The sequence below is a fragment of the Sorex araneus genome, chromosome 1, assembly GCF_027595985.1.
Source record: "Sorex araneus isolate mSorAra2 chromosome 1, mSorAra2.pri, whole genome shotgun sequence".
NCBI lineage: Eukaryota > Metazoa > Chordata > Mammalia > Eulipotyphla > Soricidae > Sorex > Sorex araneus.
The window spans coordinates 160,065,038-160,086,309 of NC_073302.1; the positions used below are offsets into that span (position 1 = coordinate 160,065,038).

A 21,272-nucleotide genomic window follows, 5' to 3' on the forward strand; every position below is an offset into this window, starting at 1 on the left:
TATTTTGTTATAGTAGCAAATTGTGATTGGTTAGGTAAAATTATTCACTGAATTTGTATGTTTCAAACTTTAAATTAAATGATGCAGTCTGTTCTACATTTGTATCGTACATATAGTGAACTTTTCTATGACAAAAGGGAGTCTAGAGAGGTCTTTTCACAATCCTTCTGAACATACAGATGTATGTTCTATGGTTTAAGCATTCTTTCTCCTTAGACAATTTGGTATTATGTGACGGTTTGGTTGTATTTTTTTAAAAAATCAACTAACTAGTTTGATCTTAAATTCTAAATCATAAGCCACAGAAATTTGTAGATGATTTCCATCTGCCTACTCCTAATATTCTTACCCGTCTCTGACTAGTTTCTCTAAGGCAGATAGAACATCTTCCTGTATCTGGGTAGTGGCTGCCTTTATGTTCATCTGTGTACCAAAAGGAATTAGTACACTGGAAGGAAAACTCTTTCATTTGTTCATTTTATAGAGCACCTATGCATTATTTGATGTTTTTTTATGAAAAAGTCATCTAATTTTAGTGATATTACCAAGTTGTCTTCCTTATGAATTCAGCCTGTGAAATCATTCTTATTCATTTATTCCATGGAAGACATTGAAAGTTGTTCAGTAAGATTTGTGGCAGACTGATATTCAGCAGATCAAGCAGGAAGGAAAATGGGACCACAGCACAAAATGGCACCGAGGACACATCTGCTACTTTGTGAGTGGAAAATTCTGAGAAAATAATTCATTAACAAAGCCCCTAATGAGAAAATCTGTCATTTAAAGTAAAAATGAATTCTCCTACTGTAAAACAAAGGAAAAACTTTAAAAGGAGGGTGTGTGCAAAGAGATAGTACAGGTAAGATATTTGCCTTACGTGTGGCTTACCTATGTTTACACCCTAGCATTGCTAGGAGTAAGCCCTGAGAACCTCTAGTTGTAGCTCCACACCAGCCCAAACCCCCAAAAAAGAAAAGAAACATGAGCCTGACTTGGTAATCATTTTGTCTATTTTATTTTTAAAGAGAAGAATGAAGAAGAGATGGGAAAGCCAAACATTTTCAGATGAACCCTTTCTTATTTATTTGCAGAAAAAATTATCAGAAAAAATAAGTTCTGCGAGATAAAAAAAAATAGTTGTTAGTAATTAGCAATTACTTCTTGCTTTTTGGGTTAGTGGTGTGGGGGGTGGCAGGATTGGTTCTCCCAGCTCAGTGCTCACCACTGCCTGCAGTTTGGGGGCTCAAACTCAGAATTTCTGATTTTAAAGCATGTGCTCCAGCCCAGTGAACTATCTCCCTCGCCCCAAATAGATGCTTTTAAAATATCGAAAAGCTTTGACAGTGGTGGTGCTAACTGTGGATCATATCAAGGTTATGATTAGGACAATGAGTCTGTGCATCAGTGTGCAGCTGGTTAAAATAAGGCTTTTTGTTTATTGGGACAGAATAAGTCTGAGCAATTGATTAGAACCAATTTGGGCCTAGTGTAACTAGGTTAGTTCAAAGTGGTTATTCAGGACAGACTATAAAAATTTGCAGGTCTGGTACAAATGAAGATGCATGGCCCTGTGTTCAGAATTATTAAGAATTTCAAGACAGAGATAGCAAAACTTTAAATCAAAGATAAGTCCCTTCTAAGTTGTGGCCCATTGTGACTGTCACAGAGCCAAAGAGGGATGTTTTTAGCTTTTCAACAGCCTGCTCTTCAGAAGTGTGAAGTAAAACAACACAGTTGTCTGAGTTTTTTCAGCCTTAGAGAAGGATTGCCACTACGCCTGTATTCAGGAGGCTTGGCAGCACAATGTTACTTCTACCTTTGATTGTTTGTTTTCTCACTGTTTCCCAAGCGTTAAGCACAGTCTCTGACTCATGGCAAGCAGGCAACAATAGTGGATGGGTGAGTGATAGGTGGTAGTGGATGTCAGCTAGTATCAAAGATTCAGGTTCATTTAAGCTCTACATAAGACCCAGTGTGCATGCTTTGGGACCTTAGGCCACGTTGCATATACCTTGCAGATGCTTCTTCCATCCAGTTGTATTTCTTTAGGTTCTGTGGCATACCTGTTCAGCTATTACCCAACTTGTTTCACTATGCACTTATCCTGAAACATATTTAAACTTAGGAAATAAAATCATTAAACTCTGGCAATGTAAGGCTGATAAATCAGTAAACAGAATGATACTCTTTCCAGAATATGTCTAAATTCCTCAAACTTGAGCCTATATTAAGTCACATGGCAATAAGAAATTAAGGTCTAAATTGGAATTTAGATTGCTTGTAAGCTGACTATTGAAATCGCTAAATCGGGGCAGAGAGGTGGTATAGTGTGTCAGGCTCTTGCTTTGCCGTTGACCGTGGTTTGATCCCCAGCACCCCATATAGTCTCCCAAGCCCCACCATGAATGATTCCTCAAGTATCATTCCTGAAGTAAGCCTGAGTTCTGCCAGCTGTGGTCCAACCTCCCTACCCCGTTTCCCACCGCCAAAGAAATGTATAAATTATCCTGTTTATCTAAGTGTGTCCAGAAGACCCTAAGTGGTGTTACAGAGAACCCTAAATGCTGTTACAGAGGTGTTACAGAGGACCCTAAATGGTGAAAAGAGGCAAACAGAATCAGAAAGAGATATGATGAGGGAAGCAAGACTGGAGTATGGGATGTGATGGGAGTATTCACCTATATTCCCTGGCTTAGCAGTTGCTGGAAGGGGTAGCCTCTGCGGACTGCAGAAAGCCAGGACACATATTCTCTACTGGAACCCCTGAAAGGGATGCCACAAATCACTGCCACTGAAACTGCTGGCTTGCTTTTGGCCTAGCGAGATAATAAGTCAGACTATAGGAATTGTGTTAAGATAATGAATTGTGTTGTTTGAAAACTGCATTGTGGTTGTCACAGCAGCAGAAGGAGGCGAAGACATCTGTTTTCATATTGTGGTGAAACCATCATTTGTGGCACCCTATTTTTGTTTGGAGGGCCACATCTGGTGGTGCTCAGGCCTTATTCCTGGCTCTAAGCTCAGGGAATACTCCTGATGGGCTTGGAGGATCATATGGGGTGCTAGGGATCAAAACAATTTGCCCATACAAGGCAAGTACCTGCCACTATACTATCTCTTCAGCCCATTACTGTTGTCTTAATTTGGATTTCACTTATTGTAGAGACAATGAATGCATTTCCATATGCCTGTAGGTCATCTTCTGTCTTCATAAGAGAAGTGTTTGTTCTCTCACCATTTTTTGTTCCCATATTTTGATGAGGTTATTGAACTTATTGATGCTTATTTTTTGCCAATTTTTAGTTTTTAAGACATGTCTGTCCATGATGTTTTCCATAGAGGTTGAATTAGTTGACATTTTCGCCGACAGTGGATGATGGCTCATTTTTCCCCACATCCAAGCCAACACTGTTGTTCATAGATATTTGGGAGGGGATTTTTTTGTTACAAAATCATGTTTATTCAAACCGAAGAACAGGTCTGGTTGACGTCCAGTGCATTTTCTTAACTTTCTCCCTTATCCTTATTCCTCATCCAATATATGAGGTTTACTCCCAATCCCAGGTGGAAGTCAGAGATGAGGTGGGTAGATACCAGCAAAGTTGGTTTAAAAAAATATTCTTTTTAATAAATACATATTCTTTTTTAAAAGTATTTTAAGCATAACACAAGAGAAAAAGTTACTTTGGAATGTCTTGCTTTGGTGACCAAGCACAAATTAACTGTTTTGCTAGATTTTTTTTTATGTGACCACAGCATTGCCTGTTCTTTGTCTACAGTAAATTACAAACATAACAGCATTTTTCCAGATTTTACCTCTGAGCTCAAAATGATTCATAGTGGGTGAAAGTAATTTACCTAGCATGTGTTTACAAGTTCATCAGTCAAAGTCATATAGAAAAACAGCATTTAGATGGCAAGTGGAAACAGCTCAGTCTCTGAGCACAGAGATAAACTTGTTCTTTTGCTTCTGTGGCAAAAATCCTCCTTCCCTCTCTCTATTCCTACACACAAATGCACACACATTCACACACACACGGCACACACGGCAGTGTTAAAAGATTAATATTTTATGGTATTCCATGGTTTTGAACTTCAGAGAAATAAAATGTGCATTTTGTTATGCCTTTGTTGTTGTTGTTGTTCAACATTATGTTAGACTTATTCATGTATGTAACTATACTGTCATCTACACTGTGCGAATTCTATAACTGGTTTTTCTAAGATCCAGTGTCATTTTTTATATTCTTGTAAAGTCTTGAAGGATTTGCCTTTGTAATTTAAGTATTTACTTCACCTGAAATTGACATTTGTTTGGGCATGTATTTTGAAGGTAGGGATAGAACTGTCCACAAAAAAGATGAGTTTTTTTTTTAATTACAGAATCACTGTTTATGTCACAGACAGACATGGATTTTTTAGATGTTACAGTGCTGTCAGTCATTCACACATTTTTTGGGTCTCTCAATTTTCTCATATTGGTACTTTAATTTGTCTCAGAAATATTATTGCCATATATGTTATGAAATACAAGTAACTCACTCTAAACAGTACTAATCCTTGTCATTTCAATAAGAAAAGACTGTCTTTCTGACTACGGTAATACTTTTATGGCAGACAAAATATCTTATACAGTGAGTCAATAAGTAGAAATATTTTAAAATGTGTTGATAATTCAACTCCCAAAAAGTTAAAAGAGAAGTCATGCATTCTGCTTTGTGCAGTATCCAGACTGTGAACAAAATTACTGAAGTTTTTCTGTGTCTGCCCTTTTCATAGAAATAACTTCTTTATTTTGCCTAGCCTGGCAAGCTACCCGTGGTGTATTCAATATGCCAGAGCAGTAACAACAAGTCTCACAATGGAGATGTTACTGGTGCCCACTCAAGCAAATCAGTGAACAACAGGACGACAGTGCTACAGTGCAGGAAGAGAAAAATTTACAATAAATCATTGAGAAACGTGTTTAATATGTTTTCGGTTAACAGTGAAAACTTTAGCATGTAGTAATTATAATTTCATTTCATACTGTATCATTTTATCCTATGGAATATATTTCTAGATATTTAATTGCATGTTATAATAATTATGTCCATATTTATTGCTAATTTTAACACTAAAACACCCACAGGGTGTACTTGTCATCTTGACAGTGCATTAACTGCATGAACACCTCGGCATTCTTATGAGAGTGGTGTTGTCTGAACATGGTTTGTTCAGATTAAGACAGACTCGACCCACATCTAGTGGCAGCCAACCATGGTTAATTGTGTGCAGTCAGAATGCCAAGTAAGACCCTGTGATGGATTCATTTTGAATGATCTGGGCAGCTAATATGGTTTGCTTTTAAAATACTTATAATCTAAATAGACTTTATAGTTGGGTATTTTTAATGAGTTGTTCTGTCTAAATTAGAGAAGGTCTTAGTAGGAGCTCTTTTATCATTTGTGCAGTGTTTCGCTGCTAATAATATTATTTTGTGAGAATTTTACACATATTTGTATTTATATCACCTCATTAAATAGGCTACCTGTGACATAGTTATTAGTACCTTAATTTTGGAAGTCACATAGTCACAATTGGAAATAATTGGTTTCAGTTCACATCTGTGTGCCTTGACTTCAATTCCCACTCTCCTTCAACTGTGCAGAACTGCTATGGCATCCCTTCTGCCTTTGAACTGGAATGTGGTAGTGTTCTGTGTATTACTGGGCTGAGTCAATCTAAGCATCACTACCGCCCTCCAATTGTTCATTTTAAGCACATTTTGCTTTGGTACCATACAGAATCAGTGGCAAAGTTTGTACAAGGGTATGATGAATATACATTCCAAATTTATACTTCTGATTGAGGTCAGTTTATCCTCTAGCTCGCTCTTTTCAAGACCAGATAATATAAGTGATTATTCCTTTTATCCTTAGATCAAAGAAAACATTTACATTAATATAGCAGTCAGTCCATTGATACAGTAGCAATACTGACATTGAAGTTTCATTTACTCCCTGAAGATATGTAGATTCAGTAAATGTATATGGGCCAACAACTGCTAAAATGTGAAGTAATTCTTAATCACAGACACATTTATTAATGACCACCAGAGGAAATTCACGTGATCAGAGGTTTCTGCTATTGAAATTTACTTGCCACTGTGATTTACAATGCTGTTAATGTTAGGTTTTCCTTCATGTAGCATTCCAACCCCCACCCTCCACCAGAGTGTCTTTTTCCTTTGACCATGGTCTCAGGACCCCTGCCAGCCACTACTGGCCCATCTTACCCTTGGTAGAATAGTTTTGCAGACCAGTTGAGCTTTATATTCTGTAGACCAACTCAGATTTAAGTGAAAGGTAAAGAACAGAGAAGTAGTGCAGCAGATAGAATGTTTTCTTTGCATGCACTAGACCTCATTCAATCCCCGGCAGCCAGAAGTGATTCCTGAGCACAGAGCCAGGAGCTTACCACTGGATGTGGCCCAAAAACTCAATAGACAAATAGTTAAATGCATGGTGATAGATGGAATTGGAGAGAGCCAAAGAACAATGTATTGTAACGGAGTCAGTAAAGAATTACTAGAGAAGTTTTCTAATTAATCTAAAAACGACAGCACAGAAAATGATTTATTTCTTGACATTGATTATGAGAATTGCTGGAAAAATCTTGAGTATCTGTTCTTAATATACATCATTTAATTCTAAAATAGTTAAAGAAATATAAGTCCTTTATCACATGCTTTCTAAGTAATGGAAATAAATCTCAAAGCCATTTCTGAAACAGGGCTTAACTTTCATTTCACCTAATGTATCTTTTAATTTCCTCTTATATTGTATGGAATTTTTTAATCAAACTGTCTTGGTCTTCTTTTTATTCTAGGCTTGATACTCCACTACCTGAGACATTGGAAAAGCACAGCTCGGATGAAAACCTGTCTTTAGAAACTCTAAAAAACACCAGTTCAGAAGACCTCTTTGATGAGATTTAACTGTCTCAGAAAAGCACTTTGATGTTCACTAGACTGTGTTTTCTATTCATTTCTTTAAACTGAAAAAGCAAACTTTCAATTTAACAGCAGCTTTTACTACACCTTACTATTTAATTACATATACACTGAGTTGAGACCATTGTGCTAAATGGATTAAAATGTATATGAAGATATGATTTGATGACAGTGGTAACATTATTCTAAACTATTCATTCAGCATGCCTATAATTATCTAAAATTTCAAACTTTGTTGCCTGGGATACATTTATCTTACTCAGTTCATATGTATTTTACATGGTAGCTGTCTAACATCTTATCTAGAAAGATTTTGCAAACAGTACAAAGGAAATGTTTATGCTTCTCTTTTGAATAGTCATGTCTTGAACAGTAATGTTTCATCATTTAAAGTTGAGTATATAAAATCAGGTGTATGAAATATATTTGTGTGTGTACACAGTCTGAAAATCTTCTGATAAAATATGTGTTGCACCGAAGATTTTGTGTTCTTATTAAAACATTTACCTTAACATTTAATATAATAATACATCTTGGTACAGTCTTTATAGTTGTGTAATTCCCTATTGTGTACAGAAACTTTTTTTTCAGAAATTATTGATAAAATACTCATTTTATACATACAAGGGCTTTATCATGTTCATTGATCTCTCCTCATCACATCTCACACATTTTTTCCTCTCCAGTCTGGAAATAGAACCCAGGACCTGAAGTGACAGTGGAGGCATGTGTAACTCCATCCCTCACCATGGAACTTTTTTTTTTTCAAATTTTCATTGTTTCCTCTTTTTAAGCTATAATTTTGTCTTCACTTATCCAATTGAACATGTATCCCTTCTCGCTGCTCAAACTTAATATTGACCAACATGTTACCAAATCCAGTAGTTGGACCATTCTCAGTATTCATCTTACAAATCAGCTTTTGACATAGCAATTTCTCAGTAAGCATTTCCTTCACTTGATTTTTGCAGTAGCTAATACTTTGTATTTATCTTATTTCTGACCTCAGTTTTTAATCTTTATTGAGCCACTGTGATTTATAATATTGTTAATGATGGTTTTATACATACATCATTCCAACACCACATGCACCACTGGAGTATCCATGTTTAACACTTCTTTGCTGAGTCCTTCTCCAAAAGTTAAATGTTTTTGTGCCCGCCACTAAATCTTCACCCTCCTCTTTTTGTTACCTGCATTATTTAGCTAAGTTATCTTCTGCTTTAAAAACTACCTAGAGGAACTGAAGAAATAATATGCAAGGTAAGTCACTTGCCTTGCATGCAGCCAAATCCAGTTTGATCCCTGGCATGAAAAAGGGTGATTCCTGAACACAGGACTAGAGTAAGGTCCCAGGCACCTCAAGGTATAGCCTAAAAGACTAAAAATATACATAAATGCAACCTACGTGCTAATATCTCCAAAGTTAGAATATACCTCATAATGAAATTATGAAATATGGAAAAACTCATTTTATAAAATTATAAAATATATAAATATATTTTAAAGATGAACAATGGGATAACAGTGACCCAGTGACCCAAACTTCTACATAACCACATCTTATTTCTAGAAGAGATATCTTCTTTATTATATAGCTCTGAAAGGTTAGGAAAATTAAAATTGTTTCTTTAGTGATGTGTAATCCAAATTTATAATATTCTGTACCTCGTATTTTTAAGCCAAGCATTTACTAGTTAAATTAGATTCAATGAATACTTATGTGAGATCAGTTATGGGGGCTGGAGAGAAAATACAGGCAGGTAAGATGGTAAGATGCCTGCCTTGCACACAGCTGACCCAGGTTCAATTTGCAGCATTTCATATGGTCCTCTGAGCACTGCTGGGTATGGCAAAAAAAAAAAGTCAGTTATGCACGGAATAAAAATGGCCATGTGAATATTTTAGTGCAAATCCAAATCCAGTTGCTTACCAAATATTTGTGGAGCATTTGTTCCAGCTTCTGATCTCAGCACTGGATGTTGATAATGAATAATACAGGAGCTCTGTTACTGTGGAGCGAATTTTCTGGTAAATGGAATTCAGGGTCGGTCTGCTCTCAAAGAATAGAGTATAAGGGGCAGGGTGTTAATATTGTGGCCCCAAGCAACTATGTAATGAATCATAATATCAAGGACTAGTTGGACAACTGACCTAGAGAATAACAAATTAGAAATTAATGGGTATACGGATCCACAAAAGATCAAAATTCCAGCTGAAAAATTAGGAGAAATCATTAAGGTTAGGGGAGAAAGAACTGGAAATGAGGTTGATCAGAGAAGAATTCAGAGGCCTGGACTGAGGAGGCAGGGGAGTTTGTCTCCAAATTTGTAACTGAGCCATCAGGATGACACAATCTAGAAGCTACCACAATAGAAGTGCTAGCTGGGTGTAATTAGGAGGATGAAGTTGACTTATATAATCAAGACAAAACAGGAATCAAGCTCCACACTTTTAACTGCTACTTCTTTGTGGAAAGACAGTGCTACTGTCTCAGGTGATGGGAGCCTGTCTGGACATTGGAAATGGCAGAAGAAGGATAGGCAAGAGGCCTCCTGACCCTCTTACTCATTGGTGGGAATGTATATTGGAAAACAACAGAGATATCTCAAAATATTAAAAATAGAATCACCATGTGAACCAAAAAGTCCGTCCTTAGACATATCTCCACAACACAAAACACTCACTGGAAAAAATATGTGCACGCTGAGCAGTATTTTCAAAAGTCAAGATTGAAAAACAGCCAAAGTGTCCAAGTACTAATGAATGATATATGCAGAGAGAGAATACATAATGTCTTTTGCTATAGGGTTCATGCTAAGCAAAATAATTCAGGAGGAGAAAGACCACAACTGGGTGATCTTACTCATGTATAATATACAAAGGAACAAATCAGGCAGTGACAATGTCCAGAAAAAGCAGACTCAGATCACAGGCCTGAACTGACAAGTCGAGAGGACCCCCTCATACATTAAAAACCCTACTTGTAAACCAGAGTTAATGAACCAGAGGTAACAAAATTAAATCACTGAAACTTTAAATTAAAATGAGACTGTAGCCATGATTCTAATAGTAGCCATAATCTAATCCCAAATATAAGCTTGTTGATTTTCATTGAAAGAAATTTTTACTTAATGAAACAAGTGTATAGCAGTAAAGTATCGCCTTTGATTGATGCCATATCATCTCACACAAATAAAACATATATCAAAAAGACTCAGATCACAGGCCTGAGGTTACAGGTCAAGAGGACTGAAAGGATTTAATGTACGGTCATGAAAGGACACTGGCACTTTGGTCCTGGGTGTGGTATAGTAATCCCTCGAACTCCTACCATATTCCTGCCAACCTGTTTGGCAGAGAGATGGTAGAAAAGGAACTTTCATGGACAGCTGCTGGGAATGTTCTGGTTCACCCCCTAAGGAAAATAGTATGGCTATATCTAAAAAATAAAGAATAGAAGTCCCAAACAACCCAGCAATTACACTTCTTAGTAGCTACCCCCAATACTCCAAAACATCTATTCAAAGACACGTATGCGGTCTTTTGTTCATTGCACTCTTTAGTACAATACCCAGAATATGTAATCAAGCCAAAAGTCCAAAGACAGATGAGTGGATAATGAAGGTCTGTATTATATGTACACAATGGATTGCTGTGTGGCCACAAAAAAAAAAGGATGAAATTGTGCAATTCTCTGCTACTTGGATGGAACTGGAAGGTGTGGGAAGTAACTTTGAAGAAAGACAAATACTGAATATTCTCACCTGTAGTATATAAAGTAGCATAACAAGGGAATGGAAGATAACAAAGTTAAGCAAACCCTTGACTCTTGATTACAGAGATTGAAAGGCCCAAGAAGGAGAGAAATAGAGAGGGGGGTAAGAAGAGATGGTATGGAGGTAGCATGGGGGCAGTGGTCGGGGACATGGGTACATCAGTGTTCTTTTATCAAGTTACCTGTATAAAACTAAATCACTAGATCCAACACTATTGTGAAATGAGACCCAAATTTTAATAATTAAACTTTAAAATATACCTATTTAGGAAGTGGTCTGGGCATGAGGCTAGGGAACATGGGGACAGGGATGAAGGAATGCTGACAGTAGTAGGGGAATTGGAGTAATTATCAAGCCCATCTTACTGTCCTTTACTGAAGACTAGTAAGACAGAAAAACAGTTATGCCCGATGATCGGTAGTATGAAATTTAGCCTTATCCAAATAGAGATCTGAATTTTAACCTTAACACAGAATCTCCCAACGCATGAGCATCTTATGTTCCTGGTGGGTGCATTGGACTATATACTTCATGATTTATGCTATCAAATGACTGAATTGGATGGTTCACACCTAGTACTTAAGGATAGGGTCTGACCAGACTTAAAAAAAAAAATTCGTTGATTAGAAAGTTGAAGCCACCAGATTCTGGTTTCAATTTCTTCAATAAGGGGAGGATCTTGAGGTCAAGTTCCAACAAGTGGGCAGTCACTTAGTCACCTCTATAGTCAAGTTTCAGTACAATCTCTGGACCCTGAAGCTTGGGACAGTTTTCAGGACCAACTCTGCCGCCTGTGTACATCACTCATCAGTACTGAGAGACTAACACCTGAGTACAACGGAATTGTAACATTTGTAACCTCCATGGACTCTGTCCTATGCGCCTCTTCTTTTAGTAATTCCTGAGTGCAGAGCCAGGAGTAACCCCTGTGCATCGCCAGGTGTGACCCAAAAAAGCAAAAATATAGATCGCCGAGATGTGATCCCGGGGGCCGCACACGTGTGCGGCCTCTCCGCAGCTGCTCGAGCGTGAATCCAGACCCAGCAAAACCTCTTTGGGCATGGGCAGCTCCTCGCAGAATGTCTCCGGCCTGAGAACTAAGCCGTGGCCCCGTGCCCGCCCAGGAGGGGAAAGAAACTGCAGCAAAAGGACATGAGGGTGCTCTTGGGAAGGTGGGAGGCACCGGCCCCTCCCACCGCCGAGATGTGATCCCGGGGGCTGCACGCGTGTGCGGCCTTTCCGCAGCTGCATGAGCGTAAATCCAGACCCAGCAAAATCTCTTTCGGCACGGGCAGCTCCTCGCAGAATATCTCCAGCCTGAGAACTAAGCCGTGGCCCCGTGCCCGCCCAGGAGGGGAAAGGTATATTTCTCTCTCTCTCTCTCTCTCGCCTCTTTCTCTCCGGGGATGAAGGGCGCGGTTTCCGCCATATTAAGATGACCACAGATTGGGTTTTCAAGCTTGCAATGATCCAATATCTGGAAGAAATCTCCCTGGACTTAGTTGTTAAAGTAGAGAAATTCAAAACCAGGTGTGATCCAAAAAAGCAAAAATATAGACCGCCGTGATCATTTTTCTTCACAGTAGGTCTGACTCTAGTGGGGTACTCCTAACAACAATAGTGAGGTTGGTGTTGAAATATTGAATGTAACCAAAGTAAACAGAAAGTAAAATGAAACTTATCAGTTACAAGGCGGGGAGTTGGGGGGCGGGATGGGAGGTGTACTGTGTGGGTTTTTGTTTTTTTTTTTTTTGGTGGTGGTATATGGGCACTGGTGAAGGGATGGTTGTTTCAGCATTGTATAACTGAGACCTAAGCCTGAAAGCATTGTAATCTTCCACATGGTGATTTAATAAAATAAAATTTTTATTTTTTAAAAAAAAAGCAAAAATATAAAAAAGTAAAAAATGTAACCTTGAGGGAACAGAGAGATAGTGTAGCAGGTGGGACATTTGATTGCACGTGGACATTTGATTGCACGAGTTTAATCCCCTGCATCTCACAATAAGGCCCAAGCCATCCAGGAGTGATCCCTTAGTGCAACTCCTGAGCACTGCTGAGTGTGGCCAAAAAATAAAAAAGCTATAAGTAAATAAATAATGTAACCGTGGGTATAACAGAAGAAACCCCCTTGGTTTTCTGTGTCTCGTTTTTCTAGTCAGTATTATTTATATAATCTATTTTCACTAAAATTAACAAATTCATGAGTCACAAATTTTAAATCAAGAAATGTAAAAAATATTTAACATTTTATCATGGAAAAATATATAATCACATGTCCATTTCTAACTGTTGTCTGACTTGAAATTTTGTGATGCCCATCTGCCAGTTTCTGATAAATTATGTTAGTGGGGTAACTATTATTTGCAATGTGCTATGCACTAACTTGAAATTATTTTCTCTGTATTTTAGTAAGGGGTCTTTGAAAACTGCACTGCATAAAAACTGTGGTTACTTCTGCCCTAATTCCTAACTCTTCTTCACTCAATCCAAACCAGTCTTCGACCCACCTATACTTAATTTTTTTCTTTCATATGTCCACATACCCTTTCATTTGCCATTGTCCTAGATTTCTGATTTTCATTTCCTATTTGAATAATATTCAGCATGAGTTTTATTGTTCATATGTTGGTTTTTCTTCTCTCTTTGAAAGCCTTCTATCCTAAAATCGCATCTCACAAAGCACTCTACTTTTTGACCCCTTTTTGAAGCCTGTACACACATTTATTTCTACAGAAAAGAAGAGAGATTAAAATTCACACCCATCTTTTTATTGAATTAAAGTGCAGGAGCAATTTTTGATGGCAACTATTCCAGTAAATGGAATATAATTTCATCCAAAATCACACACTTTGGGTTTAGAAATGGCCTTCAACTTAATTGCTATCTTAGAAATAACTCAGCTAGTCATGTAGATGGTTTAGATCATTTTTATATAAAACCTGCTCATACACAATTCTAGAATTGTTTATTCTGCGTTCCCCCCCCAAAAAAAAAACTGAGCCTGAAACAAGGGCTTGTATGTAGCCTATTTATTTGTGAATGTGATCCTGGGAAGCAGGACAAAAATCATAAAACAGAAATGGAAGCAGAGCTAGTGCAAGGATGTCTTCCCCTGCATATTATATTCTCCACCCCCAACACACTCTTCTGAAGGGTATGCTCAGAACAGCACCACTAATGAGTGCATATAGACTGGACTAGCATTACCATTGTTTCCTATTTCTCGTGGCCCAGGGTGGCCTGGAAGTGCTATTCCCACTGTGACAGTGCCTGTGGGACTCCCCAGCAGGTTCCTATGGTTGTCCTGTACCAGCAAAATCAGAGACACCCTGAAGCAGAAAACAAAAAGAGCACATCTACTAGGCTTTTCCTCTTTGAAGTAGGGCAAGGCCTCCCTGTACCTGATGGTGAGAGAATGCTGGTATAGGTGGAGCTCAAAGAAACGTGAAAAGTAGGACAATGGTGTCCAGTGTTATACTCCTGTCTGATGCAGTTAATCACTCTACTCCACTCCAAACCTTAGGCATAGCTAATTAAAAGTTTGACCTTCATACTGTATAAATCTCTTGGTTAAGAAATGGCCATCTTTACCTTTTATTGCCTTTTTCAATTTGAATCTGTGTTGCCTGACATAAGTATAACCACCCCTTCCCTGTTAAGAGAAGATTTTGCCTGTGAGACTGTTTTCCATCCTTTGAGTTTGAGCCCATGTCTATCCTGACTATTCAAGTATTCCTCTTACAGCCACCAGAAAGTTGAGTTCAGTTTCCTGATCTATCCTGATTCTCCATCTCTTGATCAGTCTTGGGGCCATTGACATTGAGTGAGATTATTGACATGAAAGACATTTTTGCAATTATTTTGTAGAAGTTATGTGTATTAGTGAAGTTTGTCTATCTTTTAAAGAAGCTCTTTAATACTTCTAGTGAAACAGTCTTAAAGGCTATGAGGTTTGTAAGCCATTATTTGTCCATAAAGTTTTATAACATTCCTTCAAATCTGAATGATAATCTAGCTGAATAAAATATTCATGGGTTTTTAATTTCACTGAGTTTTGTTTTGTCATATTTGTGCCACACGACCTCCCCAACCCCACCCTTTATTCTGGTCCTTAGAGTGTTACTTGGTAAATCTGCTGTGAATCTTGAGTTTTTTGTTTATCTACTTCTTTGATCTTGCTGCTTTTAATATTCTCCTGTCTTTTGCCTTTTCATTCTGATTATGCTGTGCAGAGATTTTTTTTTTTCAATTTGTGTTTATTTTGTTGGGACTCTTCAGACTTCATGAATCTGGGTATCTGCTCTCCAATTCTAGAAAATTTTTATCTATGATTTTTTTTTGACTAGTGGTTTTTTTTTTTGCTTTTTTTGGGGGCGGGGTCACACCCGGTGATGCACAGGGGTCACTCCTGGCTCTGCACTCAGGAATCTCCCCTGGCGGTGCTCAGGGGACCATATGGGATGCTGGGATTCGAACCCGGGTTGAACGCGTGCAGGGCAAACGCCCTACCCGCTGTGCTATCGCTCCAGCCCCTGACTAGTGTTTCTTTATTGAATTCATCTTTCTGTTCTTTGGAAACTCCAGTGTTCTTTTGTTTTTCCTTGTGAATTATTCCATAACTTTCTGATGTGCTGTTCATTTATTTTCAGACTTTCCCCTAGGTTTTTGTTCTGTTTTGTTTTGTTGTCCTTTCTATAGGTTTCTTGCATCTCACCAATGTTTTCCTCGGCTGCTCTTACCTTTCACTGTTTTGTTTCATTTTGTTTTGTTTTTACTTACCAAATTCTTCAATTCTGTCGCAACTGATTGTAGTTTCCTGTTTCCACTTTCAAACTTTCTTGTGCTTTACTGACTACTAGAGCCATCATTTTTTTTTTAGTTCATTAAACATCCTCAACATGGCATCTCTAAAGTCGTTATCTGAGAGGTTAAGAAGATGCTTGGTGGTGGTGGTGCCCTCTGGGCTATTATCTTCACTCATTAAGCTTAAGTGGGTTTCTACACAAGTTCCCCATTGTGTTCAAAAAACATCGAATGCTTCATGTATTTGCATGTCATCTTTGTGTGGGGCCGTGCTAATCTCTGTATCATTCCAGTTTTAGTATACATACTGCCAAAGAAAACACCTTCTTTCTTAAACACTCCCAACCCAGCTTCGGTATCCTATTTTCTTCAGAATGCTACTCAGATACACCATTGGAGGAGTTGTCATGTCAGTAATTCCCTCTTCTAGCACCTCCTCCTCGAGATTGGCACTGTGGGTCCTATTGCGCTGTTGAAAACATTCATCACATTTCTTTCCTAAGGCTTCAGCATTTTGTGCAAAGATGATGGTTCTGAATCCAAACCTTGTCTGGACAGTGAGAGTGTGGAGTTCTCTCTCTTTGCCACTGTATGAATGGTAAATGACTCTAAACATGGAAGGAGGCTTACATTCTGAAAGGAGACACTGTGAACCAGCCTCTTATTCCCTGGGATCTTGATCCCAAGATAATAAAGCATTATACATGTAAAGTGACAGAAAGTGGTTTTTTTTTTAAGAAAACCAAATTATATCTGTTCAAGTTTCGACAGGAAGCTTAAAACAAAAGTTATCACTTTCCAGTAGACACAGATAATAGGCACTGTTTCTTCACAAGTTTCAGTGGGTAAATTCATTAGGAAGCCCTTTTTCCTCCTCACAAAAAAACTTTTGCGATAACAACTTTCTAAGAATATACTTTTATTTTTTTTCACAAGAAAATCTTCTAGTTCACTGGAAAGAACTCGGTTTTCTATCACTGCCTTTCATCTGCTATCAGAAGCACTTACAACATAGAGCCATAGGCAATACCTTGATATATAAAAAGGAATTACCAGCAGGCCTGGTGTCTCATACAGGTGCCAAAATCCCCACTCAGGATCATCCATTAGTCCAGCTAAAAGAGTAACTCAAGAAACCCACGTTAGTAATGTGAAGTTTCGCTTTATTTTATACCATTTAATTAGTGAACAGCTGAAAATCCTGTCTTGCATTTTCCACACATGGTTCCAATTAGCACAGCCGTGCAGGCCCCTGATTTTGATAAAAGCACTGCTGTGGACCTTGGGTGCCTGTACAATGTACTCTTTCATTTCACAAGGTGCTTGAACTGTGGTTTTAAATATCTTTTTAAAATTTTAACAAAAACTCAGGGTGTAAACTTAGGAGGGAAAAAAATAGTGAAGAGAGGTAAACACAATTTTGTTTGAATTGCCTGCTGCAGTCTTTTAGAACCCTACACAGAAGTAGGCTTACTTGGTAAATCTTGTACTGGGCATATACTTAATTGTGTGCAAAATCCATTATGGTTCATGAGACATGCTCAGAGACCACTAGATGGGGGATTCATCACCTCAGGAAATACCACTTACTATACTGTCAGATGGCTTCATGTGACCACACTACTCAAAAGGCCTATCTAAATAAATTTTTTCAGACAGTTGTGTAACTGGTACAATATTTGCCTTCCGTGGGACATTTTCTGGGTAACCTCTGGCAGTTCACAAGTTTTTAAGTAGAGAAGTAAAACTTAGTGTGTGAGAATCTTGGAGTTTAAGATGCAATATCTAATTTATGTCATCACATCCTACCTCTTGCCAAAATAAAGGAACAAGAGTAAAAAGTAAGATATAATAAAATGTATAATGCTTCACTTGGTGTGTGTTCCATACTTATCCCAGGAATGTCAAGTGATTTTCCACTTCAGGTCATGGGAAAGCCTTAGTTCCAGGAGGGATTGAGACATTTAAATATTCTAGAGTCCTGCACAAAGGTTAACAACAAACCTTTCTGTGCTCAGCTTTTATTTTTGAAGGTACAATTCCATTTCGGACCCATTATTTATCAGGTGGAGAAATATGTTCAGCAAGTACAGTAAACTTTTATCTCCTAGACACATGAGTCATTGTACAATTCTGAATATCCAAAGTACCAAGGTTGAAACAAAATCCTGAAGACAATAAGATTGAGAAAATGGATTTTTCATCATTAACCTCAATAAATGAAATTTGAGATAGTCTTTCTGATAGCCTTCGTGTTGGGGACTATATAACAGACTGACTGTGGATCCTCTCCCTTTGTTCTCAGATATAGTATAAGCGTTTTTCACTTTTCTGAAGGAACTTAGAATAAATAACAACATGCTTCAGACTGGTACTTTTGACACAGATCTCTCTCAGCTATGTCCACTAATATCACTGCTGATGTAAACTTTCAGCAGATGACTTAGACAGGACAGTGCTCTCTGTGACGACTTCTTTTAATAGGTACACTAGGTCTAACTATGGGTTAACATGTTGAGACATAGCTGATTATTTTACACCACTAGTGACCAATTCTAAATTTGAAATACCTCAAGCCTTCAAATCATTATCTTAACTACACCATACTTTAGGTACATTTCTTCTTCTCTTATGAAACCATTCTAATAGTCTTCATCTCTACCGTAATTTTTTTTTTAACCAAGGTTACAGTTACTCCAAGTCTACATACATTGCTAATATCCTTGGTCATTCCTAGTGTCTCATTTTATTGCAATTGCAAACCTGGTTACTTTACACTCTTAACCTAATTACATGAACTCAGGGTTTTCTTCCCATCTGGATGAACTCTCCCAATTTTCTTCCCATCCCACGAACTATCTTCTTTATGCTTAAGTTACCATGTCTCTGAGGAGACCAGGATGATTGCTCCAAAGGGCCAAGTTGTAGTGTTCAGGGCCTCTCTGTGATTCTCCCAGCAGGAGTAGAACTCAGCAACTCCTCAGTGGTAGTACTGAAGGTGCTAATATGAATAAACTGATTTCTGCTGTAAAATTTAAAAGCATTCATCGCTTATCAAAACCTAGCCTATTATATAATGAGTTTATTTGCTTTTTGACTATTTCTTCCCACCAGATCAAACACCAGTGGGGCAGAGATTTAGTTTGTTTTGGTCCTCCTACAGTCACCTTATGGTGCTGTGTATACAGTACATGCTTGGTATTTATTTTTTGAGCTAATGACTTAAATCTGTATCATGATGAATGTTGAGCAATAAGGCACAGAAGTTTTGTTGATTAGACTCACTAAAATATTATAGAAGCTCTTTACTAAATTTAATGAAACATTGGTCTAAATTGCAATATCAGATTCTCAGCATTGATGGTTTTCAAAATTTGCATTTTCGTGTGCAAATCATATGTTCCTGCCTCATCAATGTAAAACTAAAACTTAAATCACGTTAACTTTATCATCTCTTAATTTTGTATTCCAATAAAACTCAAAATTTAGGGTTTACATGCCTTTTGATGTACTTGTTAGATAAAATCACCTCCATAGTATAGTGTAGTAAGCACATTTAAAAATTATTCTATTACTGGATTTCAAGTATATAATATTAATAATATATTAACATTAATATTCAACATATGGTATATGAAGTATTTAGGATTTAATCATCTTATAATTTGTTTTTGATCAATATTTCTCCTATCTTCCCATCTTTTGGACTATGATAATTATGACTCTACTTTCTATTCTTTTGAGTTTGACTTAAAAATATTTCACATATAAGATAATAATAATATTTTTTTTCTCTGTAAGGTTCATTTCACCTAGCAAATTTGTACTTCAGGACTGTTCTTATTGTTGTAGATGGCATAGTTTCCCACTTAAGGTTAGTATTTAATTATGATAACACTATATACACATATATATTCTTTGCATACATTTCTTTTTCTAGTCATTGTTTGATGAGTACTTAGGATATTTCCATATCTTTGCTACTGTAAATTAATAATGTTGCAAAGAATTTTGACAAAGGAACCAAGAATACACAATACGAAAGGATAATCTCTTCAACAATGTTGGTAAAACTGTATATTCATATGCAAAAAGTAAAGTTGACTTTGTCTTATATGCAAAAATCAGCTCAAAATAAAATCTCAAAAATAATTCCTGAAGGGGCCAATACTGGAATAGGGCATCTGCCTTGCATGCTGCTGACTCAGATTCAATACGTGGCATCCCATATGGTCTCCTGAAACCTGACAGGAGTAATTCTTGAGCACAGAGCCAGGAGTAACTCCTGAGCACTGTGGTGTGTGGCCCCCACAAAAAGTGATAAACTCCCTGAAATGATAAACTCCTGGCAATGATATTTTGGGAATTGAAGTACAAGCAGCAAAATCAAAAATAAACAAGTCAGACTACATCAGACATTTTCTGCACAGCAAATCAAACTAACAACATAATGAAAAAACAGTCTAAGAAATGGGAGAATGTGTATTTACCAAAGAGTAGTGGCGCTGTCTCTCTCTCGGCCACCAGTGTTCGGTGGTCTCTGCTTACCCCACCCCAGGGAAGCGATGGCGATGGGCAGGCAAAGAAGGAATGAAGGCCAGGCTGGTTGGTCTCAATTGATGTTTATTCCAATCTCCTCTCCATTCACTTCTGATTCTCTCTCTGCTTCTCCTTCCCCCCGCCCCCCATGGTACTTTCATTCTCCTTCTCGATCTCTCTTCATTCTCCTCTGCCTCTGGATCCTACTTCATTCTCTTTCTCACTCTCTCTTTCTCCTTCTCCTTCTGGCTCTCCCTCTTATAACCTAATTAAATCCCCAAGCATGAGGGTGTGGTGCTTACATATAGGTGTGGTCATATTCACTAGGGGTAAAGACTTTCCCTCCGGGGAAGCTGCTTCTAGGACAGATACTCATATAGCAGAGCAACCCACCCAAGAGCGGAATCCCACAGGTGTGTTTCTCCTCTCCTTGTCCAACAAACATATAAACATTCATAATATTAGTCATTTTGTATGGACAGAGTAAGAGATACATTAAGCTTATAGAATTGCTCTTTTGGGGTCATCTCGATCTCAGACTACAGTGCTCAGGCCAGATTAGTCGTTCTTATCCCTAGTAGGGTCTTAATCTTATCATTACTTTTGGATCATGACAACATTTGTCCATGACCATGCTCTCAATTTATAGTTAAGTATAGTATCGTGACGCTTTGGCGTGGCCCATTTCGATGCCAGGGTAGCTCACAGCTTACCCTGGGTCCATTCAGTCCCTTGTGGGGACTCTGCTTTGGAGGTGCTAGGAACTAAGGGCAACTGAGGCTTAAGTCAAAAATGCAGATGCCCCGGAGTGCCAGTTGTTTGGAGACAATTTATCCCCAAGTTCCAAAAACATAAGGTTAACTGTCTTCCTTTGTCCATGCAAAAGAACGTTGCTTTAAAATAAACTATTCAAAAGATATAAGGAGAGGAGAAAGACAATACTAACTCACAATATAAGTTCAGTGTCCTTAGAAGGACCTGACCTTACAAATTAACAGAATCTGATTGGGAAAAAAGTAGATTAACTGGATGGGGAGGAGAGCACAGAGAGGAGATTACAAATAAACAACGGAATGGGAGTGATTCAGGAGCACTGTGATGGGTGTATCCCGATAAACCTAAGCTCCTTGCAGCAAGGGAGAAAGGACAAACTA

The 21,272-nt window shown here is 37.8% G+C and overlaps 1 protein-coding gene and 1 pseudogene across 4 annotated transcripts in view; one reads left to right on the top strand and one right to left on the bottom strand.

The window, feature by feature from the left end:
• The window catches only part of XRCC4 (X-ray repair cross complementing 4), a 249,188-nt gene extending 241,609 nt beyond the window's left edge, over positions 1–7,579 (top strand). For 3 of the 4 annotated variants that reach the window (XM_055140893.1, XM_055140879.1, XM_055140901.1), the window contains one exon: positions 6,871–7,579. In XM_055140893.1, the coding sequence (XP_054996868.1) occupies positions 6,871–6,876 (6 nt within the window). In that variant the 3' untranslated portion in view covers positions 6,877–7,579. The remainder of the gene's footprint in view (positions 1–6,870) is intronic. The other variant, XM_004613168.2, reaches the window with a different exon arrangement.
• Positions 7,580–15,799: 8,220 nt separating this feature from the next.
• Positions 15,800–15,900, bottom strand: LOC129401414 (U6 spliceosomal RNA; annotated as a pseudogene).
• Positions 15,901–21,272: the final 5,372 nt, after the last annotated feature.